The 26,602-nt window shown below is 54.4% G+C and overlaps 1 protein-coding gene across 8 annotated transcripts in view; it reads right to left on the reverse strand.

Annotated features, from left to right (window-relative positions):
- RASA4B (RAS p21 protein activator 4B) overlaps window positions 1-12,158 on the reverse strand; it is a 33,841-nt gene extending 21,683 nt beyond the window's left edge. For 6 of the 8 annotated variants that reach the window (XR_013415100.1, XM_077996487.1, XM_028845631.2 and 3 more), the window contains exons 1-5: window positions 11,908-12,156; window positions 6,172-6,228; window positions 4,400-4,513; window positions 3,834-3,895; window positions 1,224-1,353 (exon numbers count right to left, since the gene is read on the reverse strand). Coding sequence is in view for 7 of the 8 variants with exons in the window: in XM_077996487.1 (XP_077852613.1) it covers window positions 1,224-1,353; window positions 3,834-3,895; window positions 4,400-4,513; window positions 6,172-6,228; window positions 11,908-11,972 (428 nt within the window). In the remaining variant the exon portion in view is untranslated. Of the gene's footprint in view, window positions 1-1,223; window positions 1,354-3,833; window positions 3,896-4,399; window positions 4,514-6,171; window positions 6,229-7,701; window positions 7,830-11,907 lie in introns of those variants that run through there. The other 2 variants (XM_028845629.2, XM_028845630.2) reach the window with 2 other exon arrangements.
- Between the last annotated feature and the right edge of the window lie 14,444 nt (window positions 12,159-26,602).

Below are 26,602 nucleotides of genomic sequence, written 5' to 3' on the forward strand. Positions count from 1 at the left end.
TTTGGAGCCGGAAGGGAAGGCACTTCGCACGGACAGAGTGTGACTCAGGCCCAGGCCCAGACGTGAGTGCAGCCTGCAGCTAAAAATACCCTGTGGGTTGGGGGGGTGGCCCTGTCACAGGTGACTCAGGCCCATGGAACCGTCCAAACCACTGTCTCTCCTTGGGGGAACCCTCAATTTTTACCCATTGGGAGATTTTCAGCAAATCTTTTCACCCCCCAACCCCACAAGGGACCCATTGACCCACACACACACTCCCACCAAGCCAAGTTCACACTGGGGTTAAACACAGGGAAGCCGGCCTTAGCACTGGGGCACTGAGGCTGTGTGATCAGAGTTCTGGGTCCCCTCACCCGTACCCCCTACTCCACCCCTCTCTGATGGCTCCAGTTCCTCCATGAGAACATTAGACTCTCCCTTAAAAGACATATTACCTTGAATACAAATCACCCAAGAAACATCTTCAAGTCCAGAAAAGCTCCCGGAATTCTCTTTTTCTTTTTTTGAGATGGAGTCTCACTTGTCGCCCAGGTTGGAGTGCAGTGGCGCCATCTCAGCTCACTGCAACCTCCACCTCCTGGGTTCAAGACTCCTGCCTCAGCATCCTGAGTAGCTGGGATTACAGGCACCCGCCACCACGCCCGGTTAATTTTTTTTTTGAGACAGAGTCCCGCTCTATCGCCCAGGCTGGAGTGCAGTGGCACGATCTTGGTTCACTGCAAGCTCCGCCTCCCGGGTTCATGCCATTCTCCTGCCTCAGCCTCCCGAGTAGCTGGGACTACAGGTGCCCGCCACCATGCCCCGCTAATTTTTTTTTTTTGTATTTTTAGTAGAGACGGATTTCACTGTGTTAGCCAGGATGGTCTCGATCTCCTGACCTCGTGATCCACCTGCCTTGGACTCTCAAAGTGTTGGGATTACAGACGTGAGCCACCGCGCCTGGCCAATTTTTGTATTTTTAGTAGAGAAAGGGTATCATCATGTTGGTCGGGCTGGTCTTGAACTCCTGGCCTCAGGTGATCCACCTCAGCCTCCCAAAGTGCTGGGATTATAGGTGTGAGCCACTGGGCCTGGCGAGCCTCTCTCTTGAGAGCAGGCTTTGATTGGAGGTGGCCAGCTCTGGGACCAGGAGGTAGGGTGGGGTGAGGGGAGGCTCAGCTTCCTCATTGGGTTTCTCTAGTTGCAGGGGACCCACTGTCCGCCCCCAGGCCCCTGAGTCTCACCTGGCCTCCAGCACAGAGCAGCGTAGTCGGCAGGCCCGGGTCCCTGGCTGCACTTCCAGCCGCAGGTGGATCTCGCCCTGCACCTCCTCATCGGGGTCGACCTCCGTCAGGTGGGTCCACCCGCTGAAACCTGTGGGGTCAGCTCAGCCAGGGACCCGGCCCTGAACCCCCACACCCTCCACCCTCAGCCCCACCAGGCACCTTGAGGCACCTCTATAATCTCCTGGGAATCCTCTAGGCACCCGTGAAGCAGGGGCTGGTATCCCCAATGACAGATGGGGAAACTGAGGCTCAGCAAGTGAACAGCAGCAGTGGGAAGAGCTGGGATTAGAATCTAAGTCAGTGACCTGGGGCCTGTGCCCTCACTATTGTGTCATTTTGCTGTTGTTTTTAGAGACCAGGTCTCACTCTGTGGGCCAGGTGTGGTGGCACATGCCTGTAATCCCAGCTACTCAGGAGGCTGAGGCAGGAGAATTGCTTGAACACAGATTGCGCCACTGCACTCCAGCCTGGGCGACAGAGCAAGACCCCATCTCAAAAAAAAAAAAAAAAAAAAAAAGATGGAGTCTTGCTATGTTCCTCAGGCTGGTCTCAAACTCCTGACCTCAAGCAATCCTCCCACCTCAGCCTCCCAAGGTGCTGGGATTATAAGTGTGGGCTGCTGTACCCAGCCAGATTCCCCATCTTAAAACAGGAAGAGAGTGGCCCTCCCCTAGGGCTGCTGGGAGGAGGGTCTGAGGCCTGGATGGGGAAGCTACAAGGCACCCCGAGGAATAGCCTCACTGGGGCCGCTAGACCCCAGAGACGCTGGCTAAGGCTGCAGGTGGGAAAGGCCTTTGGCCTGGCAGGGGCCAAGAAGCCCCATGAGTCAGCAGAATGTGCCTCCGCCCTGCCCCCATCCCTGGCCCAGCCTCACAGACAGGAGCAGGTGTGTGCGGGGGGAGGCCAGCGAGCAGGACACAAAGGCTCTGATGGCAGAGTCCATAGCATCCAAGAACTGCTTTGAACCCTCAGAGAGCCCAGAGAAGGCAAGAGCTGCCCAAGGTCACATACAGTGAGGCTGGCACAGGGCTGACCCCTCAAAATCCTGTCTGGGCAGAGCATGGTGGCTCACACCTGCAATCCTAGCACTTGGGGAGGCCAAGGTGGGAGGATCCATCAAAGCCAGGAGTTCAAGACCAGCCTAGGCAACAGAGTGAGACACCCATCTCCTTTTTTTTTTTTTTTTTTTTTTTTTGAGACAGAGTCTTTCTCTATTGCCCAGGCTGGAGTGCAATGGCGCAATCTTGGCTCGCTGCAACCTCTGCCTCCCAGGTTCAAGAGATGTTCCTGTCTCAGTCTCCCTAGTGTTACAGGTGAGCGCCACCATGCCCAGGTTATTTTTATATTTTTAGTAGAGACAGTGTTTCACCATGTTGACCAGGCTGGTCTTGAACTCCTAACCTCAAGTGAATTGCCACTGGGATTACAGGTGTGAGTCACCATGCCCGGCCCCCATCCCTATGTTTCTTTCGGAGATGGAGTCTCGCTTTGTCATCCAGGTTGGAGTGCAATGGGGTGATCCTGACTCACTGCAACCTCCGCCTCCTAGGTTCAAGCGATTCTCCTGCCTCAGCTTCCCGAGTAGCTGGGATTACAGGCACCCACCACCACATCCAGCTAATTTTTTGTATTTTTAGTAGAGACAGGGTTTTACCATGTTGGCCAGGCTGATCTTAAACTCCTGACCTCAGGTGATCCGCCTGCCTCGGCCTCCCAAAGTGCTGGGATTACAGGTGTGAGCCACTGCGCCCGGCCTCTTTTTTTTTTCTTTCTTTTTTTTTTTTTTTTTTTTGAGATGGAGTCTCGCTCTGTCGCCCAGGCTGGAGTGCAGTGGCGCTATCTCGGCTCACTGCAAGCTCCGCCTCCCGGGTTTACACCATTCTCCTGCCTCAGCCTCCCGAGTAGCTGGGACTACAGGCGCCCGCCACCTCGCCCGGCTAGTTTTTTGTATTTTTTAGTAGAGACGGGGTTTCACCGTGTTAGCCAGGATGGTCTCGATCTCCTGACCTAGTGATCCGCCCGTCTCGGCCTCCCAAAGTGCTGGGATTACAGGCTTGAGCCACCGCGCCCGGCCTTTTTTTTTTTTTTTTAACTACATAAAAATTTTAAAAACAATAACACCAAACAATGTCTGCATCCCATAAATAATTCAAAGGGATCTCCAGCCTGCACTGGCTCCAGGCCAACCCTTCAGACTCAGGACACAGTGGTACTAGGGTCCAGGTGGAGGCGACCCCATGGGCTACAGAAGGAGCTGGCTCCATTGGGAGAAGGGGTCCCTACGCTTCAGCAATGGAGTGTAAGGAGGCCCCTTCTTCTGCCAGCAGAGGCCTCAGATTCCACCCGTAGCAGCCCCTCTTTGCCCTAGGGAAGACGCAGTAACAACCAGGTTTGGGGACGTGCTGAGGAACAGAGGCCAGGAGTACAGAACGTGGCCCTGGCTTTTGGGGAGAGTAGAAATGGCTTTCCCTGAGCTGGAGACCAGATGGAGCCTAGAGGGGAGGTCTCCGAGTGAGAGGGAGGCCAGGGACTGGGCAGACCAGTGCGGGAGGGAAAGGGAGAACTTACCCTTAGGGTGAGAGGCCAGGGTGTCCCTTGGAAGGCAGACCTTTCCGATAACGTCGTCCCGGCTAGAGGAGGGAGATGGAGTCAGAGCTGGGTAGGGCTTCAGGACCTGCCCTCTGGGACCTCCCACCAAGTTCAGGACCCCCGGGGGGGAGCAGGGTGGTGGACACTGTCATCATTTCCAGATGGACCTGTGGCCCTTCTGTAGGCTGTGGGCTCTGGACCTTCTGGGGGATGTGATAGGTTTCTATGACATTTCTATCACACACCTGCACATGCCAAGCTCACGCTCTCTGGGTGCCCATTTCACAGCTCACACCTGCACGCACATGTGTAGTCCATGCACACCTGCGCCCCCATGCCTGCACACATGGCGCGTGCACCATGGAGCCACACATGTGCACACCCACAGGATTAAGCCTTTCGTCCTCCCAGGCCCCCAGGCTCCGCTTCCCTCCAGGCTGCAAAGAGGATGCCAAAAAGGAGACCCAGGAGTCCTGGCGGTGAAATGGGCCAGGGAGCAATCAGATGGCCAGGTCTGGGTCCCAGCTGGAGAGGGGGGTGCTCACCTGAGGGCATCCTCATCCATGACGTAGAAAGCCACAGTGTGGAAGGTGGGCGGCAGGTGCACTTGGTACTCTTCACCCCAGAAGGGGCACAGGGTCTTCCACACGGTGGCTGTCCTGCAGGAGAGAACCCTCAGCAGGCGCCCAGGCCACCCCTAGGCCCTGGACTGGGACCTGCCTTGTATCTCCTCCTACCCCTACAACTACTGGCTCTGCTGCGGACGTGTTTCCCCTGTGCCAGACCCTACTGTCCACCACCAGTCACTACCCTTTGACCTTCCTCTCTGCCCTGGATGGGGCACAGGGCTGCCTCTCTCTGGCTGTTATTTATTTTATTTATCTTTTTTTTTTTGAGACAGAGTCTCGCTCTGTCACCCAGGCTGGAGTGCAGTGGCATCATCTTGGCTCACTGCAACCTCTGCCTCCCGGGTTCAAGCAATTCTCCCTGCCTCAGCCTCCTGAGTAGCTGGGATTACAGACACCTGCCACCATGCCCAGCTAATTTTGCCATTTTAGTAGAGACGGGGTTTCACCCTGTTGGCCAGGCTGCTCTCGAACTCCTGACCTCAGGTGATCCGCCTGCCTCGGCCATCCAAAGTGTTTGGATAACAGGTGTGAGCCACTGTGCCCAGCCTCTCCAGTTGTTTTACATTTGGGGAAACAGATCACAGTTGGTAGGTGTTGGCCTCAGGTCACAGGATACCTGCCTCAGGGCGATTGCCGAGCCTGGCCTCCCATCCTCACCCAGCTCTGGTCAACCCCCTGTGGATCAGAGCCTTCAACTCATTGGACTCAGCGGGCTAGCGGGTGGGGACATGCTGAAGCCCCCAAGGACCCAGATGAAAGTTCAGGGAACCACCTCATGCCAACCACTTCTCAGACAGGTCATCTGACCTCGAGGGCCTGTTTCCCTTCTTTATCAAGAACAGCAGTGCCATCACACCCCTCTCCCTCTTGCTGTCTGTGGTTTGCAGACCCTTGAGAAAGGCTGGGAGCCTGCTTGCAGGTGGGGAAGGACTGGGAGTCTGGTGGCCTTGGCTACGAGTAGGCCACGGGCACTCAGGTGGGCAGAACAGCAGGGCAGGTCTGGCCATGAACTTGGAAGCAGGAGCCTGATTGAAGGAAGGGAGAGGACAGCAAAGACCCTGCCCAGAGATCATGGGGACCATGGAGGAAGGGACATCCGGAGGAAGTGGCTCTTCGGGGTGCAGGCTGCGGGTGCCCAGCCTCGAGGGATAATCACTGTGGGACTCTCAGGGGACAGGACCCAAGTTAGAGCCAGGACCAGGGAGGGGAAGGGAGCTAGGCTCTCGGGAGGCCAGACTTAGGCTCCAGTGTGGCTCTGCCACTTACTAGGCTTGTGACCTTGGACAGGGTAGTCTCCCTGAGCCTTAGTTTCCTAGTCTGTAAATGGGGTCTAATGATATCGTATCTCACTAATTGCAAGAACTAAACGGGCTAGAAAAGGGCTGGCTCCATAAATGAGAGCTGTTGTTACAAATCGTCAGCATCTGTCTCTCCCGGAGGTTGTGGTGATTGCAAAGATGAACAGAGTCCGGCGAGAGGCTCTTGGCCAGGCCAGTTCCTCCAAGGTCTTTCTCCCCTCCTAGCTTGGGTGTCAGGGTGAGGTGGGGAATCCCAGGCAGAGGACCAGGTGCACCAAGCCCCCTCCCATCTCCGTACAAAATTCACAACAAAATTCACACCCCTTTGCGGGGAGAGCGCAGGTCCGTGAGGGGCTGAGCGCCCCTGGGTCCTGGGAGTGGGGGCGGTACCTGATGATGGGCTCATTGTCCACCTTCACGATGCAGTAAGGGTCGCTGCTGCCGGTGCTGCAAGACAGAAGGGCAGGGGCGGGGCTGGAGGGCAGGGGCGGGGCGGGGCCTCGCGGCACGCTCCTCCCTCTTCCCCGGCCCCTCGGGAGGAGCGCGGGGAAGAGAGCGGAGGCTGAGTCTTCGCATCCTGGTTAGGAGACCGCAGGCTCCTCGGGCCAAACACGGGTCCCCGCCCTCAGCCCGGGAGCGGATGGTGAGGGAAGGGCAGGAACCCGCGGCAGGGCTCCCCTTTCGCGGGCAGGGGTGGGAGTAGATGGAGGGAGAGTTGTGGGGGAGGGAGAAGGAGAGGGAAGAGACAGGGATGGGTAGAGAGAGAAAGGAGAGGAAAGGAGGGGGAAGGAGGGGGGGAGGGACTGGGAGAGGGGCAGAGGGAGGGGCAGAGAGGGAAGGGGATGGACAGGGAGGTGAGAAAGAGGGAAGAGGAGACAGAGGGAGGGGGCTGAGAGGGAGGAGAGAGAGGGATGGGGGCAGGGAAGAGCGAGGAGGAGAGAGAGGGAAGCGGGAGGGAAGGCGGGTGATAGGGAGGGGGAGAAAGAGGGAGGAGAGTAAGAGGGAGGGAGTTAAGAGGGAGGGAGAGACTGAGTTAGGGGGTGAGAGGGAAGGGGTGAGAGGGAGGGGGAGAGAGGGAGGAAAGTGAGAGGGAGGGGGAGAGAGGTGGGGAGAGAAGGGGGTAGAGAGGGAGGGGGAGAGAGGGAGGGGGAGAGAGGGGGAGAGTAAGGGAGGAGGAGACTGAGTGAGGGAGGGAGGGGGAGAGGGAGGAGAGTAAGAGGAAGGAGAGTAAGGGGGAGGAGAGTAAGAGGGAGGGGGAGACTGAGTGAGGGGGTGACTGAGTGAGGGGGTGACAGGGAAGGGGAGAGAGGGAGGAGAGGAAGAGGGAGGGAGTTAAGAGGGAGGGGGAGACTGAGGGAGGGGGTGAGAGGGAGAGGGAGAGGGAGAGGGGAGAGACAGGGAGGGGAGGGAGAGGGACAGAGGGAGGGGTTACTGGAAACCTGCTGTTCCTCCCGCAGGGGATAGAATGTTCCTCCTTTCTATGCCCTCCTACCCCATCCCTGCCTCCCCCCAAAACAGCTCCAAGCAACAGCTCCAGGCAAGCTCCTGGGACCCCTACCCTCTACACCAAAGTCTAGCCCCTTAATCTCCCTGGAGCCTTTGCTCCTGCTGTCTCTTCTGCCCAGTCTGCCTTCAGCCCTGCCAGGGCCCTCCCTTGCCCCAGGGCGGGATGGGGCGGAAGGCGTCCCTGGACTCACATTCCTTGCCCACTTCATCCAGCCTGGTAGTGATCAGCTGCCTCCCACCTGCTCTGAGCTGCCTGGGGGCGGGGAGCATGCCTATGTCCCTAGGGACCCCACAGGGCTTGGCACAAGACAGGCAGCCCGTGAGTGTTTGCCGAATGAACTGACAAATGAATGAACTGATGGTGAATGAATGAATAACAGCTATCTGGGGAAAGAGGGATGGGGGAATGCAAACCTGTGCTCAGTTCCAAGGGTCTCAGGTGTTGGGGGCCTCCTGGAGCTGGGAGAGACCTGCAGCCAGGCCTAAGGCTGGTACTGGGTAAAGTGGGGGAGTGAAGGCTGTCTCTAGAGCTGTTCCTCCACTGAGTGTCCATAAAAAGGAAGTGTGTTTCTATGGTGGAGGGTGGGGAATTCCAGCCTCTGCTTCCCTTCTCAAAAGGGGCTCTTCCGGCAGAGGAAGGCACTTGGGGCAAACAGCTCCAGAAGCTCCTGGACACAGACAGGAAATGTCTACCAAGACTCAGTTTTCTACCTATAAAGTGGGAAGTGTAATCCCGGCTCACAAGGCAGCTTCCCTGGGTCCTGAGATGATATGAGAAGGTCTTGGAGGTGCTCAGTACATGTTAGCACTGCCTGCAACTGTGCCTGTAACCTCCCCCTGCCATCATTCGAGAGTCCCCTCCTCCTGGCTGGGCGTGGTGGCTCACACCTGTAATCCCAGCACTTTGGGAGGCCGAGGCAGGCAGATCACGTGAGGCCAGGGGTTCGAGACCAACCTGGCCACCCTGTTGGGTGAAACAGGGTGAAACCCCGTCTCTACTAAAAATACAAAAATTAGCCGAGTGTGGTGGTGTGCACCTGTAATCCCAGCTACTGGGGAGGCTGAGGCAGGAGAATCCCTTGAACCCCGGAGAAGGAGGTTGCAGTGAGCCAAGATCGCGCTGCTGCACTCCAGCCTGGGCAACAGAGCAAGACTCTGTCTCAAAAATAAAATAAAATAAAATAAAATGAAAAGAGCCCCCTCCAGGGAGCCCCCTGTGAATACCCCAGCTTGTGTCCCATCAACCCAAAGCCAGGGGACTCCAGGTGCTAAGCAATCAGGCCCCTGGGCACCCCAGGTGCTGGGCTGGGCTGCAGGATCCAGGAGCCATACAAGGAGCTCAGAGGAGGCAGGGAGAGGTCAGTCCTGGCTGAGGCAACAGGGGACCTCCCTGGTCTGTCCCCCCACTACTGAGCTGCTACTGCTTCCAAAGGCCTGGAAGCAGGACCCAAACCCCAGTGTGCAAGGACTGTGAAGAGCTGGGTGGCTGCATCAGAGGGCGGGGGCAAGAGGATGGTATTGAGAGCAGGCCGAGGCCAGATTTAAGGACCTGGGCCCAACCCACTGGGTCCGCAGTGGGTTGCTGGAACCCATGCCCAGTTCCTTCTTCGCTAGTGAGGCCCCTAGGCTGCCCACCTCTCTCATTTCTCCTTCCCCAAGCCAGTCACCACTGGCCTTGTCTGGCTACTTTTGGGTCCTCTATATTTAGGGCCTTGGCAGTTTCTAGGCTGTGGAAGGAGGAGGATCAGGGAAAACCCCGAAATAGCCTTGGGCCAGTCCCCAAGGCCACTTGGTGTGGGAGGCAGTGGGTCACTGGTCATCGTGAGACTTGGCTCATGCCTAGGTACGCGGGGATGGGAGACAGTGGGAAGAGGCAGGGCAGGAACAGGCAGGCTCTGAAAGCTAGCAGTGATGGGGAATGCAGCTGTGCTCTGTGCCCTTTAGAGGAACAAAAACCCATGAGCAGAAGTGGCAGGAAGGCAGCTGGCAGCTGTGTGAGGACCGTTCCCTCCTTGGAACTGACTCAGTCAAGATCAGCCACTATGAGAGGTGGTGAGCTCCCCATCCTCGGAAGTATGCAAGCCCTGGCTGGAGAGGATGCCACTCAGAAGATAGGCGGGGCACTGGTGAGGCACAGGGAAACTCCAGTACTCAGTAAGGGCCTCCCATGATCTCCAAACCCCTGCCCGACTCTGCAGCCAAATGCTTTGCATAGGATTTCCGAGGCTCAGTCTCACCGAGCCCAGCCGCAAGCTTGCAGCCATGGGCAGGCTAGGATTTTCAGCCTGTTGGCAGTAGACAAAGGCAATCTGAATCCTGACTTCTCTACCTACCCTCTGTATCAACTTGGCAAATGACTTTCACTTCCTGAGCCTCAGTTTCCCAATGTGCAAACTGAGGACGTCTACCTTATAAAGCTAAGATGAGGACTAAGTAGGGGAAGTCCTCAACACCTCTTATTCTCCCCTACTATGGACCTGGTGCCAGGATTAATGAGTCACTGTCCCTGCCCTCACAGTCCCTGCCACACCAGGGGCTTCCTCCTGCCACCCAAAGTGCTGGGGGGCAAGACCAGGAGCCAGGAACTCTGCCCAAAGACACCAGAGAATGCCCTGGAGAGGGGAAGTTTGAGAGGGGTCCTGAAGGATGAATGGGAGTTTTCTGGAGGACTGAATGGGAGTGCTTGAAGACAGAAGTCCCCACACATGGGCGAAGGCAGAGATGTGAAGGGTAGTAACCCAAATGTGAGGGACTGTTTATGGGATGGTTTAAGAGGTGGCTGATAGGTCAGAGTTGTGTATGCCAGCCACAGGGGAAGATAGGGGGGTTGCAAAGGAGACGTGAGTAGGGCAGGCAGGGGGACAGGGTGAGGAGCGAGATTTCAAGGCACCCTCCACTGTAGACGGAGCCCCTTTGCTCAGAGGCAAAGCACTGGGCAGGGAACCAGGCACTGGGCTCCCAGGTGGGCATACCAGAAGAGCTCCGCTGCCCTGGGCTGGAGAGAGCCTGGAGCCAGGCACTAGGGCCAGCTGCTGTGGGGATGAGGAGGGAGGCGACAGACGGAGGGGCTGCTCCTCCCAGCCATCACCAGCCAGAAGAGGCCAAGATGACCTAGTTCCTAGTGCCAGTGGTGGCAGGGGGTGGAGGGTGCTTAAAGGCTGGGCCTGGAGGCTGAGACCCTTCTCAGAGCTCCTCTGCCTTCCCAGCCCACACACCTCACTGGCAGCTCCCACTCCATCTCCCTCCAAGCCTCCAAGCACAGAAACCCACCTAGGGCTGCCCACCGCCCTCCCTTCCCCATTGTCATGGTAACTGCTGAGCTGGGCCTCATCAGACCCAGGGGGCCTGGAACTGGCGCTGCTCTCAGTGGTGGCGCGCTGAGCGTGCTGGGAAGCTCGCAGGGGCCACCATACATATGTGTGAGCGGAGTGCCTGCCTCACCCCCGCCCCACCCCCTCGCCCACGCTGACCACTTCTCTGCATCCAGGAGCCCGGGGCGCCCCGAGGAGGAGCCCCAGGGGTGGGGAACTGCAGCCCCGCAGACTTTGGACTCTGTTTCCTCCAGGCTCCCCTTCTCCCCTCCCACCCTCCTCCTCCAGGCAGCCAGTGCCCCTCGACCTTTGAGCTTTCCCCCTCTTCCTCTAGAGGGATTTCAACCCCTAGTTTAAAGAGGGGAAACTGAGGCTTGAGGAGCAGGGAGCTGCCGAAACCCTGCACATGAGGAAGGTGGTGGCAAGACCAAGATGGGGGACCAGGGGTCAGGCAGCTCAGCCCTGGGACCTACTGAGAAGAGTGGGACGAGGGGCCCCTGAAACCTCCCCAAATCGAGCCAGGGACCAGGGGAATCCCCAGATGTCAGTGCCTGTTAGAAGCCCTAGACTCAAGACCCTGCTCTGCCTGCCACTTGGAGCCAGTATTTCACGTCTCTGATCCTCAGTTTTCTCATCTGTAAAATGGAACGGTGAGAACCGCCTTTCTGGGTGGTTGCGAGGATTAACGGGATGGCTCAGGTGTAAAGCCCAAGGCACAAGAGACAGTTACTACTCTCCTTCCCTCCCCCACAGTCCTGCACCTGTCCTGTCCTCCTGACCTGTTCTCACTTTTCATGCCAGTCCCTCCTACCCAAGTGCACAGCAGGAAGCCCGGGGACAGCCCCTGGGCCTCAGCATGTGCTTCAGGTGCACACTCAGGGGCATTAAGGGCTCTGGAACTACTGATCAAGACCCTTCCTTTGCAGGGGGACACCCCACCCCTCCAACCACACCCCAGGGGCAGATCACCAAGACGTCTCCCCTGGCACATCACCCAGCTCCAGCTCCTGTCCTATCAAAGCCCCTTCCCCTCGTAAGCCGCGGATCGCTGACAAATTCTCGCCCCCCTCCCTAGTTCCCAGCCCCCCAGCCCTCGGTGACACTTTTCCCGCCCCCCTCGGTTGTCACCCCGTCTGGTGCTCACAGCAAATGTCACTGTCCCCATTTTCCCCGCCGATCCCCCACCGCGGCCGCACTCCCGCACCCTCTCCACTGCTCTACTTGTGGGTGGACCCCGGAAAGGTCAGGCGTCCTGGGGGGCAGTGCCCCTCCCCGGAAAGTTGGGGCTCCCACCCCTGGCCGCGCTCACATGTCCTTGGCGGGCAGATTCTTCCCCTCCACGATGCGGATGTACAGCGAGCTGCGCTTGGCCATCGCGGGGTCCCGGCTCGTGGGGAGCCAGACACCGGGGTCCGGGGTGGCGGGCGGCGGGCGCTGAACTGGGCTCCGCGGGGGGCGGGCCGGGGAGGGCGGCGGGGCGGGGCTTCGCTGCCACTCCGCTCACCCCACCCCCGCCCCATGTGCGGGTACACTGCTCCCGGGCCGGCCAATCCGCGACCGGGATTCCCCGGAGCGTGGCGGGGCCTGCCGGGGCCGCGGCGCTCATTGGCCGCCTGGGGTGTGAGGGGCGGGGCCTGTGCGGAGGCGCTGACGCTCGCCGGGCTGCGGGCACTGCCCGCGGTGGCTCCAGCGGGGCGCCCCTGGAGGCACGGGTGGGGAATCCGGGCTGCGTGGTCTGGGCCGCGGGTGCGTGTGGGCGGCGGGTGTGGTCCGAGCGCGAGTACCGAGGAGCACCGAATACCGGGGGATGGGGGGTGACTCTTGACTGTAAGCTGGGGACACGCGGGCCTTGAGGGGGGAGCGCGTGCAAGGGGGGGACACGTTCCCACCGCGCCGGGACCACCGGAGTCTGGCGGGTGGAAGGCCCTGCGTGGATGTGAGTTGAATGAATGAGCGTTCTGACGAATGTAACAAACAGCAAACAGGAGTGTTTATATCACAACCACCTGGACCCAGAAGGAGACAGAGAGAGCCCGGGCAGCTCAGAGGTTTTGGAAACTGGCATTTGGGTTTGAGAGACCTGTTTTTGTTTTGATTTTTTGTGCACCTGCTTGGGAGAAGCTGCTTTCTCAATTGTCACCTGATTTACTCCTCCTGCGTCCCCGCAGTGGGAACCTGGATGAGGTTCACAGTGGGAAGATTTCCTGTTGGAGGTCAGGAGGTCACACAGGTAGCACCGGGGCCAGGCTTGCCAGGCTTGGCCTCCCAAGTACTCCCTGATGGCAGGTCGTTCCACTGGGGCGAGATCCTTCTCACAGATTCTGTCCAGAGCGGAGTTTCTGGAATTATCCATCTTCATGGTTCAGTCTTGGGGCCCTGCACGGCAGAGAGTGGCCCTGGGGAGCTGGCTCTCCTAAGGGCATTGTCGCAAGCATGACCACAGAGTTGGGTCGGGACTCAGCTTCACCACTCTCTCCCTTGCTGGGTGACCCTGGGCAGCTTCCTGAGCTTCTGTGAGCTGGTTCAGTTTCATTGACTGCAAAGAGGTGCTGAGAGCAGAAACACCTGCCTAAAGTACACAGGAGATAATGTGTGTGTGTTGGTGGGGGAGGGGTTGTCTAGGACAGATTCTAGTTTCTGTTACATCGTTTTCCTATTTTGTTATTTGTATGGTACATGCACACGTTATCAAATTGAAGAGGTATTAGCCAAATGTGCTGGCTCAGGCTTGTAATCCCAGCACTTTGGGAGGCTGAGGTGGGCAGATCACCTGAGGTCAGGAGTTGGAGACCAACCTGGCCAACACGGCCAAACCCTATCTCAGCTAAAAATACAAAAATCAGATGGGCATGGTGGTGGGTGCCTGTAATCCCAGTGACTCGGGAGGCTGAGGCAGGAGAATCGCTTGAACCTGGGAGTGGGAGGTTGCAATGAGCTGAGATCAAGCCACTGTACTCCAGCCTGAGTAAAGGAGTGAGACTCTGTCTCAAAAAACAAAGTACACAGGATATATTGTGTGTGTGTGGAGGGGGGGATGTCTAACACAGATTCTAGTTTCTGTTATATTGTTTTCTTTTCCTATTTTATTATTTGTATGGTACAGGCACATTTGATCAAATTCAAAAAATAGAGTTTGCAATCATTACAATGAAAAGTAAATCTGTAGCCAGGTGCGGTGGCTCACACCCATAATCCCAGCACTTTGGGAGGCTGAGGCGGGTGGATTACCTGAGGTCAGGAGTTCGAGACCAGCCTGACCAACATAGTGAAACCCCGTCTCTACTAAAAATACAAAAAAAATTAGCTGGACGTGGTGGCGGGCACCTGTGATCCCAGCTACTAGGGACGCTGAGGCAGGAGAATCGCTTGAACCTGGGAGGTAAAGGTTGTGGTGAGCCGAGATCGCGCCATTGTACTCCAGCCTGGGCAACAAGAGCGAAACTCTGTCTCAAAAAAAAAAAAAGAAAGAAAGAAAAGAAAAGTAAGTCTCGCAAGTCTCACCCAGCCACACAGATTCTCCCCCACAGGCATCTAGTGTTCTTAGTTCCTTGTGAGTCATTTTGGCGGCTGAGGGAGAATTTGTCTTTTATTTTTATATTTATTTATTTATTTATATATTTTTTGAGATGGAGTCTCACTCTGTTGTCCGGGCTGGAGTGCAGTGGTGCGATCTTTAGCTCACTGCAACCTCTGCCTCCCCGGTTCAAGTAATTCTCCTGCCTCAGCCTCCTGAGTAGCTGGGATTACAGGCACCCACCACCATACCGGCTTTTTTTTTTTTTTTTTTTTTTTGAGACGGAGTTTTTGCTCTTGTTACCCAGGGTGGAGTGTAATGGTGCGATCTCAGCTCACTGCAACCTCCCCCTCCCAGGTTCAAGCAATTCTTCTGCCTCAGCTTCCCCAGTAGCTGGGATTACAGGCATGTGCCACCACGCCCGGCTAATTTTGTATTTTCAGTAGAGATGGGGTTTCTCAACGTTGGTCAGGCTGGCCTGGAACTCCCGACCTCAGGTGATCCGCCCACTTCAGTATCCCAAAGTGCTGGGATTACAAGCTTGAGCCACGGCGCCTGGCACACCTGACTAATTTTTGTATTTTTAGTAGAGACAGGGTTTCACCATGTCAGCCAGGCTGGTCTTGAACTCCTGACCTCACATAATCCACCCACCTCAGCCTCCCAAAATGCTGGGATTACAGGTGTGAGCCACTGTGCCCGGCCGAAAATGTGTCTTTTAAAAGATTTTAAAAAAACAGAAAACAAAAAACTTTGAGAGACTGAAGGGGGCAGATCGCCTGAGGTCAGGAGTTTGAGACCAACCTGGCCAACATGCTGAAACCCCATCTCTACTAAAAATACAAAAATTAGCTGACTGTGGTGGCGCACGCCTGTAGTCCCAGCTACTCAGGAGGCAGAGGAAGGAGAATCGCTTGTACCTGGGAGGCAGAGGTTGCAGTGAGCCAAGATCGCGCCACTGCAAGACCCTGTCTCAAAAAAAAAAAAAAAAAAAAAAAAAAAAGACCAGGCGCAGTGGCTCATGCCTGTAATCCCAGCACTTTGGAAGGCCGAGGCGGGCGGATCACAAGGTCAGGAGATCGAGACCATCCTGGCTAACACGGTGAAACCCCGTCTCTACTAAAAATACAAAAAATTAGCTGGGCGTGGTGGCAGGTGCCTGTAGTCCCAGCTACTCGGGAGGCTGAGGCAGGAGAATCACTTGAACCCGGGAGGCAGAGGTTACAGTGAGCCAAGATCGTGCCACTTCACTCCAGCCTGTGCAACAGAGCTAGACCCTGTCTCAAAAAAAAAGAGAGAGAGAAAGCAAGCAAGCAAGCATGTTCATTCTCTCTGCCATTGGGCAAACATACCATCTCTCTTCAACAGGTCTGGGTTCCCTGTTAGTGGACAGGCCGATGGTTGCCATCATTTGCTTTTACCTGACAACTGCATGGCTCATACATTTTGCATGGGAGCAAATGCAGCTGATAATAAATTCCTAGAAATGGAATCTCCAGGCCAGACGACATGTGCATGCAGAAAGTCCATTGGATTTGCCACATTTCCCAAGGTGGTGCCTATTTGCGAGTACAGGGCCACCAACATTCAGGAGAATGTCAGCTCTCCCGGACCTGGTAGCCCACTCGTTATCGGTCTTATAATCCTTTTTCTTTTTTCTTTTTTTCTTTCTTTCTTTCTTTTTTTTTTTTTTTTTTTAAGATGGAGTCTCGCTCTTGTTGCCCAGGATGGAGTGCAGTGGCGCCATCTCAACTCACTGCAACCTCTGCCTCCCAGGTTCAAGCAATTATCCCGCCTCAGCCTCCCAAGTAGCTGGGATTACAGGCACCTGCCATCATGCCCAGCAAATGTTTGTATTTTTGTAGAGACAGGGTTTCACCATGTTGGCCAGGCTGGTCTTGAACTCCTGACTTCAGGTGATCCACCCGCCTCGGCCTTCCAAAGTGCTGGGATTACAGGCTTGAATCACTACGCCTGGCCTTTTTTTTTTTTTCTTTTTCTTCTTTTTTTTTTGAGACGGAGTCTCGCTCTGTCCCCCAGGCTGGAGTGCAGTGGCCGGATCTCAGCTCACTGCAAGCTCTGCCTCCCAGGTTCACGCCATTCTCCTGCCTCAGCCTCCCGAGTAGCTGGGGCTATAGGCGCCCGCCACCTCGCCCGGCTAGTTTTTTTGTATTTTTTAGTAGAGACGGGGTTTCACTGTGTTAGCCAGGATAGTCTCGATCTCCTGACCCAGTGATCCGCCCGTCTCGGCCTCCCAAAGTGCTGGGATTACAGGCTTGAGCCACCGCGCCCAGCCTTTCTTCTTTTTTTAGAGAGACACAGTCTTGCTCTGTGGACCCTGCTGGAGTGCAGTGGTAGGATCACGGCTCACTGTAGCCTTGGCCTCCTGGGCGCAAGTGATCCTTCCACCTCAGCCTCTGGAGTAGCTGGGACCATGGCATACACCATCATGCACCATTAACTTTTTATTTTTTTGTACAGATGGCGTCTCACTATGTTGCCTAGGCTGGTCTTGAACTCCTGGCCTCAAGCAATCCTCCTGCCCAGCCTCTCAAGTAGCTTTGACTATAGGCACAAGCCAACATGTACAGCTAATAAAAAATTTTTTTGTAGAGATGAGGTCTTACTATGTTGCCCAGGCTGGTCTCAACCTCCTGGCCTCAGGCAATCCTCCTGCCTCAGCCTCTCAAGTAACTTTGACTATAGGCGCAAGCCAACATGTACGCTAATTTTTATTTTTTTATTTTATTTTATTTTTTTAATTTATTTATTATTATTATACTTTAAGTTCTAGGGTACATGTGCATAACGTGCAGGTTTGTTACATATGTATACTTGTGCCATGTTGGTGTGCTGCACCCATCAACTCGTCAGCACCCATCAACTCGTCATTTACATCAGGTATAACTCCCAATGCAATCCCTCCCCCCTCCCCCCTCCCATGTACTCTAATTTTTAAAATTTTTTTGTAGAGATGAGGTCTTGCTATGTTGCCCAGGCTGGTCTCGAACTCCTGGCCTCAAGCAATCCTCCCACCTCAGCCTTCCAAGAGAGGCTCTTGGGGCCTAAACCATGGCTGGTCTCCCTAGAACAGTGCAGTCAGCTCATCCCTCCCTCTCCCAGAGCCTTCAACCACCTCTGCCAAGAGTTCTAGACCCCACAATGACCTGGTCACCAGCCCTTCTGGATTGTAGCTGCACAAAACAGATGTAAACAAACGAAATCCTCCCTTCTCCAGAGCAGTAGACCCTCGATGCCACCCACTTAGCTTTGTTGTGTCATGCTTTTCCAGTTTCTGGTTCCAAGCAGCAAGAACCAGCTCCAACTAAATAAAAAAGCGTTCGTTAGATGGATATCTAGTATGTCACAAACTCTCCCGAGAACCAGGCACAAAGGCCCCACATCACATTGTATGCGTGGCTTGGTGCAGACACCCCCATCGCTGGCCCTGGCACCAGACCCCTCATCTCACACCAACACGGGACGCCCTGTGCTGCCGCTGCAACTGTTACACTCCGAATCCCTCTTCACGACAAGGCTGGGAGAGCCAGCGACAGATTGTTGGCATCTGTGCTGGGAGCTGGGAGGAGGAGGAGGCCCTTGGACAGAGAGAAAGGGGGCTCTTGTGCTTGGGAGCCCAAAGAGTTGGCTAGATTCACCACAGTATCTTAAATTTCTCCATGTCAGTTCGAGACCAGCCTGGGCATCACAGCAAGACCCCATCTCTACAAAAAAATTAGCCGGGCATCGTGGTGCTCGCCTGCAGTCCCAGCGACTTGGGAGGCTGAGGCAGGAGGGTTGCTTGAGCCCAGGAGGTTGAGGCTGCAGTGAGCTATGATTGCGCCACTCCAGCCTCAGTGACAAAGTGAGAACTTGTCTCTTAAAAAATAAATAGGCCAGGCACGGTGGCTCACACCTGTAATACCAGTATGTTGGGAGGCCGAGGCGGGCAGATCACGAGGTCAGGAGATCGAGACCATCCTGGCTAACACAGTGAAACCCCGTCTCTACGAAATATACAAAAAATTAGCCGGGCGAGGTGGCGGGCGCCTGTAGTCCCAGCTACTCGGGAGGCTGAGGCAGGAGCATGTTGTGAACCCAGGAGGCGGAGCTTGCAGTGAGCTGAGATCGCGCCACTGCACTCCAGACTGGGTGACAGAGTGAGACTCCATCTCTAAAAAAGAAAAAGAAAAAGGAAAAGAAATAAATACGTAGACCTGGCCTGGTGGCTTATGCCTGTAATCCCAGCACTTTGGGAAGCTGAGGTGGGCGGATTGCCTGAGCCCAGGAGTTCAAGACTAGCCTGAGAAACATTGTGAAACCCCATCTCCACATAAAAATACAAAAAACAAAACAAAACAAACAAACAAAAACGGAGCCACAAGTGGTGACATGAGCCTGTAGTCCCAGCTAGTTAGGAGGCTGAGGTGGGAGGATCACCTGAGCTCAGGAGGTGGAGGCTGTGTTAAGCTGTGATTGCACCACTGCACTCCAGCCTGGGTGATAGAGCGAGACCTTGTCTCAAAAAAAAAAAAAAAAAAAAAGAACAAACAAAAATAAACAAACAATGCCAGGCACAGCGGCTCACGCCTATAATCCCAGAACTTTGGGTGGCTGAGGCAGCCGGATTACTTGAGGTCAGGAGTTCAAGAGCAGCCTGGCCAACATGGTGAAACCCTGTCTGTACTAAAAATACAAAAAAATTAACTGGGCATGGTGGTGCTTGCTATAATCCCAGCTACTCAGGAGGCTGAGGCACGAGAATTGCTTGAACCCGGGACATGAAGGTTGCAGTGAGTTGAGGTTGCACCACTGTGCTCCAGCCTGGGTGACAGAGGGAGACCCTGTCTCAAAAATAAATAAATAAACATTTAAAAATAAATTAATTTAAAAAGGGAATTTCTCCGTGTCATACCCCAGATGACAGCCTTTAGTACCCACTAGATGTCCCCTGGACTCCTGGCACCCACATGGTTTTTTCATTTGATTCTCATGACACCCTGTTGGGTAGATAATCACCTCTATTTGCCTGAGATTCCTGTGACATGCCAAGAATCCTACAGCACACTCCATTTCAGAAGGAACGTGGGGCCCGGGCACAGTGGCTCACTCCTGTAATCCCAGCACTTTGGGAGGCTGAGGCAGGTGGATCGCTTGGTGGTGGTCACGAGTTCGAGACCAGCCTCACCAACATGGTGAAATACCCGTTTCTACTAAACACACAAAAAATTAGCCGGGCATGGTGGCATGTGCCTGTAGTCCCAGCTACTCGGGTGGCTGAGGCAGGAGAATCACTTGAACTCGGCAGGCGGAGGCTGCTGTGAGACGAGATTGGGCCACTGCACTCCAGCCTGGGCAACAGAGTGAGACTCTGTCTCAAAAGAAAAAAAAAAAAAAAAGAAGAATCCCTGCCTGGGTTCTGCTGGACTGTTTTCAACACCTGCCATTCTGCTGTAGCCCCAGCCCCTAAGGGCACACGAAACCCTCCCCTTCTCATCTCCATCATCCCTCCCCATGGGAGCACAGCCTGTGAGCTCGGGGACTCCTGGGGGAGAACATCCTTAACACAGGATTCGGCCAGGGAAGTGAGCCAAGTTTTTAGCACATTCCCAGAAACTGCTCTCTTGGGAGGGGGTGAGTCAGAGGGTGGGGCCGGGAGGGGAGCCTAGTCCTGGCTCCACCATTTAGTCCAGACACACCAGTCTCTGGTGGGCATAAAAACAGCCAGGCACAGTGGCTCGTACCTGTATTCCCAGCACTTTGGGAGGCCAAGGCAGTCAGATCATCTGAGCTCAGGAATTCAAGACCAGCCTGGCCAACATGCTGAAACCCTGTCTCTACTAAAAATACAGAAATTAGCTGGGCGTGGTGGCGCATGCCTGTAGTCCCAGCTACTTGGGAGGCTGCCCACCTCAGCCTCCCAAAGTGTTAGGATTACAGGCGTGAGCCACCGTGCCTGGCCACATTTGAATATCTTAACCCATGTAAGTCAAACATGCCTAGGGCTCACAAAAGTCATGGTGCACCCTGGCACAGGAGAGGAGGCAGCTCTTGAGTTTCAGTGCATGCTTTTGATATTCACAATAGGTCAGTGTCGTTGAAAGAAAAAGTGAGGTCAGACACAGTGGCTCATGCCTGTAATCCCAGCACTTTGGGAGGCCGAGGAGGGCGGATCACCTGCGGTCAGGAGTTCGAGACCAGCCTGGCCAACATGGCGAAACCCTGTCTCTACTAAAAATACAAAAATTAGCCAGGCGTGGTGGCACATACCTGTAACCCCAGCTACTCGGGAGGCTGAGGCAGGAGAATTGCTTGAATCCGGGAGGCGGAGGTTGCAGTGAGCCAAGATCGCACCATCGCACTCCAGCCTGGGCGACAAGAGCGAAACTCAGTCTCAAAACAAACAAACAAACAACAACAACAAAAAAAGCAAGGAAGGAAATTCTTACACATGCTAAAACATGGATGAAACTTGAAGACATGATGCTAAGTGAAATGAGTCAGTTACAAAGAAAGACAAATACTGGCTGCCTCCACTTACGGGAGGTATCTGGAATAGTAAAATTCACAGAAACAGAAAGGAGAGGAGAAGTTTTCCGGGGCTGGAGCGGGGCAGGGAAAGGGAGTTGTTTGTTGGGTATAGGGTTTCAGTTTTGTGAGGTGAAAAAGTTCCAGAGATCTGTTGCACAACAATGCACGTATAGTTAATACTACTGTGCTGTCCACTTAAAAACAGTGAAGATGGGCCAGGCGCGGTGGCTCACACCTGGAATTCCAGCACTTTGGGAGACCGAGGTGAGTGGATCACCTGAGGTCAGGAGTTCGAGACCAGCCTGACCAACATGGTGAAACCCTGTCTCTACTAAAAATATAAAAATTAGCTGGGCGTGGTGGCGGGTGTCTGTAGTCCCAGCTACTCAGGAGGCTGAGGCAGGAGAATCTCTTGAACACGAGAGATGGAAGTTGTGGTGAGCTGAGATGGTGCCACTGTATTCCAGCCTGGGCGACAGAGAGAGACCTCATCAAAAAATAAAAAAAATTAAAAAACTTAAGATGGGCTGGGTGCGGTGACTCATGCCTGTAATCCCAGCACTTTGGGAGGCTGAGGCGGGCGGATCACTTGAGCCCAGGAGTTCAAGACCAGCCTGGGCAACATGAGAAAAAATACAATTTTAAAAAATAAAGAAATAAGGCCGGGCTCACACCTGTAATCCCAGCACTTTGGGAGGCCGAGACGGGCAGATCACGAGGTCAAGAGATTGAGACCATCCTGGCCAACATGGTGAAACCCCATCTCTACTACAAAGATTACCTGGGCGTGGTGGTGGGTGCCTGTAATCCCAGCTACTCGGGAGGCTGGGGCAGGAGAATTGCTTGAACCTGGGAAGCGGAGGTTGCAGTGAGCCCAGATGGCACCACTGTGCTCCAGCCTGGAGACAGAGTGAGATTCCGTCTCAAAATAATAATAATAATAATAATAATAAATAAAATAGTTAAGATGGTAAACCTTATGTGTTTTTTACCAGAATAAAAAAAAATGCACCTATACCCCAACTTTGTACATATATTTTGACTGTATAAAGTAATTGAAAAGAATTTTATAACTTCTGTTCTCTACCAACATCATGCATTCTTGAGAATCTTAGGATTCTTCCAAAGTGAGAAAGTGTGACCTACAAATTGTTTTCATGCGCAGTGACGCATTTTGAAATACTAAATTTAACAATGGATGAAACTGACATAGTTATATTTAGAAGACATTTCAGTAAACATTTACTATTTTTTAAAGTTGCAGTTTAAATGCAGTTTAAATACTATTTTTTAAAGTTAAATATTTTGGAGCCAAAGCATTTTCCCCTCTTAAACCTCGAGGAGTTTTAGGAGCTGGAGGCCTCACACCCCTCCTGGAAAAAATTGTCACTGCCCGAAGGAAATATTCCTGAGCCACTTCCGTCTTCACCCATCAGACTCTGACAGTGGCTCCTGGTGCCTGTCCTGCTGTGCCACGGTCCAGAGCCCCCAGAGAGGACTTCTGGGAGGAGGCAGGTCCTGGAAGAATGACACCGGAGGCATTGCTGAAGGAGGAGAAGCCCACAAAAATGGATAGGAGGCAGGAGCAGGGGATGAGGAGGAAGCTGTGTGGCAGGTGCAGAGGGTGGCAAGGGCGGCCCTCTCTGAAGGCCAAAGGAGCCCAGCTGTGAACCCACAAAAGCTGGGCACAGGAGCCAGGGACACAAGGATCCCTGGCAGGCTCCGGGCCAAGTGACAGCTGTATGTTGAGAAGTTCTGGCCGGGAGCAGTGGCTCATGCCTGTAATCCCAGCACTTTGGGAGGCCAAGGCGGGTGGATCACGAGGTCAGGAGTTCAAGACCAGCCTGGCCAAGATGGTTAAACCCCGTCTCTACCAAAAATATAAAAATTAGTCTGGCATTGTGGCAGGTGCCTGTAATTCCAGCTACTCGGGAGGCTGAGGCAGAGAATTGCTTGAACCCGGGAGGCAGAGGTTGCAGTGAGTCGAGATCATGCCACTGCACTCCAGCCTGGGTGACAGAGCAAGACTCCGTCTCAAGAAAAAAATAAAAAAAAAAGTCTTGGCTGGCCAGCTGGGAGGCATCAGAGGCCAGATGGGGCTCTATCCCCAGCTTCCCCCCCGCCATCCCGCCAATCTTGACACCCCTACTGCACCAGTTAGACAGATACCATTAAATAACAGTTTTAAAGCCAAGGTCCACAGGCTGGGCTTGGTGGCTCAATGCCTGTCATCCCAGTACTTTGGGAGGCCAAGGCGGAGGATTGCTTGAAGCCTGGAGTTCAACACCAGCCTGGGCTACATAGCGAGACCCTGCCTTTACGAAAAATAAAAAAATTAGCCAAGCATGGTGGTGCACACCTATAGTCCCAGCTACTCAAGAGGCAGAGGTGGGAGGATCGCTTAAGCTCAGAGGTCACGGCTGCAGTGAGCTGTGACTGTGCCACTGCACTCCAGCCTGGGTGATAGAGTAAGACCCTGTCTCTAAAAACAAAAAGCAAAACCCACAAAAAAACGAGGTCCACAGTGAGGATCGTAGGCTCTGGAGCCAGACAAGTGAGTTCAGATCTTACCTCCACTGCTATGATAGGACCTGCTGTGTGACTGTGAGCCAGTTATTCAGCCTCTCTGGGCTTCATCTGCCTAATCTGTAGAGTGGGCAATGGTGGCTGCACCCCGCAGAGTGACTGGGAGCACAGCGTGCTGGTGAGCCACTTGGTCACCAGACCACAGAGGGCACCTCCCTGGGGCAAGCACTCAGGATGTCCTCACGCTAATCCCCACAAACAGAGGAGCAGGGCTGTTCTCACCATCCACACCACCCCCACTTTTTTTTTTTTTTTTTTTTTTTTTTTTTTTTTTTTGAGGCGGTTTCGCTCTGTGGCCCAGGCTGGAGTGCAATGGCGCAATCTCGGCTCACTACAACCTCCGCCTCCCGGGTTCAAGTGATTCTCCTGCCTCAGCCTCCCGAGTAGCTGGGATTACAGGTGCGTGCAACCACACCCTGCTAATTTTTGTATTTTAAATAGAGACAGAGTTTCGCCATGTTGGCCAGGTTGGTCTCGAATTCCTGACCTCAAGTGATCTGCCTGCCTCGGCCTCCCAAAGTGCTGGGATTACAGGCGTGAGCCACTGTGCCCTGCTAATTTTTGTATTTTTAGTAGAGACAGGGTTTTGCCATGTTGGCCAGGCTGGTCTCGAACTCCTGACCTCGAGTCATCTGCCTGCCTTGGCCTCCCAAAATGCTAGGACTACAGGCATGAGCCACCATGCCCAGCCTCACCATCCCCCTTTCATGGATGCAGAAATCATGGACTGAACCCTTAACTCGGCACCAGCCTCAACACACCAGGTCCTCACCAAGGACTCCAGGACTAAATGCTGGTGTCCCATCCACTTCATAGATAAGGAACTGCAAAGTCACAATGACAAATTCAACCCCCTCCTAGCACAGCCCCCAGACTCCTAGCACAGCCCCCAGCCCCACAGAGGTCAGAAAGAAAGACCCTGCTCCGAGAGAAAGACAGACAGACAGACAGACAGACAGAGAGAAACAGATGGAGAAACATAGTCAGAGGCAGCGAGACAGGAAATCAGAAAGAGAAAATTCAGGCTCATGCCTGTAATCCCAGCACTTTGGGAGGCCAAGGCAGGTGGATCACCTGAGGTTAGGAGTTTGAGACCAGCCTGGCCAACATATTGAAATCCCGTCTCTACTGAAAATACAAAAAATTAGCCAGGTGTGGTGGCAGGTGCCTGTGATCCCAGCTACTCAGGAGGCTGAGGCACAAGAATCGCTTGAACCTGGGAGGTGGAGGTTGCAGGGAGCCGAGATAGAGACATTACACCCCAGCCTGGGCAACAAGAGCAAAACTCTATCTTAAAAATAAATAAATAAATAAAAGACAGAGGCAATTCAGAGGCCAGGAGTGGTGGTGTGAACCTATTATCCCAGCTACTTGGGAGGCTGAGGTGTGAGAATCGCTTGAACCCGGGATGCGGAGGTTGCAGTGAGCTGAGGTTGCACCACTGCACTCCAGCCTTGGTGACAGAGGGAGACTCCGTCTCCAAAAGCAAAAAAGAAAATTCAGAAACAGAGAGGGCTGCTCTGAACACCCAGACTAAAGTAAGGGTGGGAGTCGGGGGAATGTTGCCCCCAGTTTTCCCAGGGACCCCTTGTGGGGGCGGTGGGAAGCAGTTACAGGTCACCTCTGGGCACCTCAGGGGTGGCTGTGAATGGTCTTCAGCAGAGGCAAAGGTGGACAGAAGCAGGCATAGGGCTGGTGACAGGTGTCACCTTAGGATGTGCCCTGAAACCATGGGGATCCCAAAAGTGAGCAGGGCATGGCTGCCAGGAGGACTTCAGCCCTGCAGTAAAGAGAGAGTTTCTGTGTGGTCTCAGACTCTGATGATCTCCTTTCCCTTCTTTCTTTCTTTTTAATTTTTTTTTTTTTGACACAGAGTCTCGCTCTGTTGCCCAGGCTGGAGTGCAGTGGCGTGGTCTTGGCTCACTGCGTCCTCTGCCTCCCAGGTTCAAGCAATTCTCCTGCCTCAGCCTCCCAAGTGGATCACACACACCTGCCACCACGCCCAGCTAATTTTTTTGTATTTTTAGCAGAGATAGGGTTTCACCATGTTGGCCAGGCTGGTCTCCAACTACTGACCTCAAGTGATCCTCCTGCCTCGGCCTCCCAAAGTGCTGGGATTACAGGCGTGAGTCACCGCACCTGGCCAAAATTGTTGTTGTTGTTGTTTTTCTTTTTGGAGGGCTGGGCCTGATGGCTCATGCCTGTAATCCCAGCTACTCCGGAGGCTGAGGCACGAGAATCACTTGACCCTGGGAGGTGGAGGTTGCAGTGAGCTGAGATGACGGAGTGCCTGAGTGACAGAGTAAGACTCTGTCTCAAAAAAATAATAATTTAAAAAATAAATAAAAGAAAAGAAAAAGAAAAAAAACTTCTAAATTTTTTGCAAAGATGACGTCTCACTGTGTTGCCCAGGTTGGTCTCCAACTCCTGGACTCAAGCGATCCTCCTGCCTCGGCCTCCCGAAGTGCTGGGATTAGAGGTGTGAGTCACTGCGTCCCACCTGTACCCTTTTCTCTGAGGCCTCCTGGAGCTGCAGTCCCTTAATCCGCTCAGCCCCAGCCCCTGTGGGTGAAAACTACTGCCCCTCTCAAAGTGAGAAACACTTTGAAACACCAGGAGTGGGTGTTTCCTGTCAGCCCAAAGCTGGGAGTCCAGAGTCTTGGGTCCATATCTCTGCCATAGACTCTGGGAGCAACCAGGGACACACTGCTCCCACTGAGACTGGAGACTGGAGACAGTCTCAGTGGAGAGCTGGGCTTGAAGGAGAAGGGATGGGGCTGGGAGAAAGAACAGGAGGAAGGGCTGGGAAGTGGGGGAAAGGGGCCAGGTGCAGCTCTGAGGGCACTCCCCAAGCAGAGATGGCCCAGGGCTGGGGGAGACAGCGTGATTCCAAAGGGACTCTCACCTCCAGATCCCTATGCAGGACCTGACCAGGACTCTTCTGACTCCACAAGGAGAAAAATGTGTGTACAAGTGAGGGGACTTGGGATGGGGCCAGCGCAGCTGCGGCTGGAACGTAAACCTGTCATGGCTTCTGGCGCCATGGCCACCCTCAGCCGGGGAAAGGGCCCTGGCTCAGCTGATGAGAACCAGGAGCCAGGATGGAGCCACAGTGGGGGCACGGGAGGGTGGAGGTGACAGCTCTTGGTTTTCAGCCTGGCTCTCGCCCATCCACTACTCCCCCCATCCACTACTCCCACAGATCCTGGGCACTGTAGGTAACGGGAACCCTGGCCTCTAGATGCCCCCAGCCCTTGGATCACTGGTGTCCCGCAACCACTTAGCTGCCCCCCAGTAGGCCCCCCACCATCCCCCTGCATCTCTGCCTTGGCTCTGCCTGGGATCTTCTATGTGGCTGTTCCCCCATCCCTGC

This window comes from Macaca mulatta, chromosome 3 (assembly GCF_049350105.2).
Source record: "Macaca mulatta isolate MMU2019108-1 chromosome 3, T2T-MMU8v2.0, whole genome shotgun sequence".
Lineage (NCBI taxonomy): Eukaryota > Metazoa > Chordata > Mammalia > Primates > Cercopithecidae > Macaca > Macaca mulatta.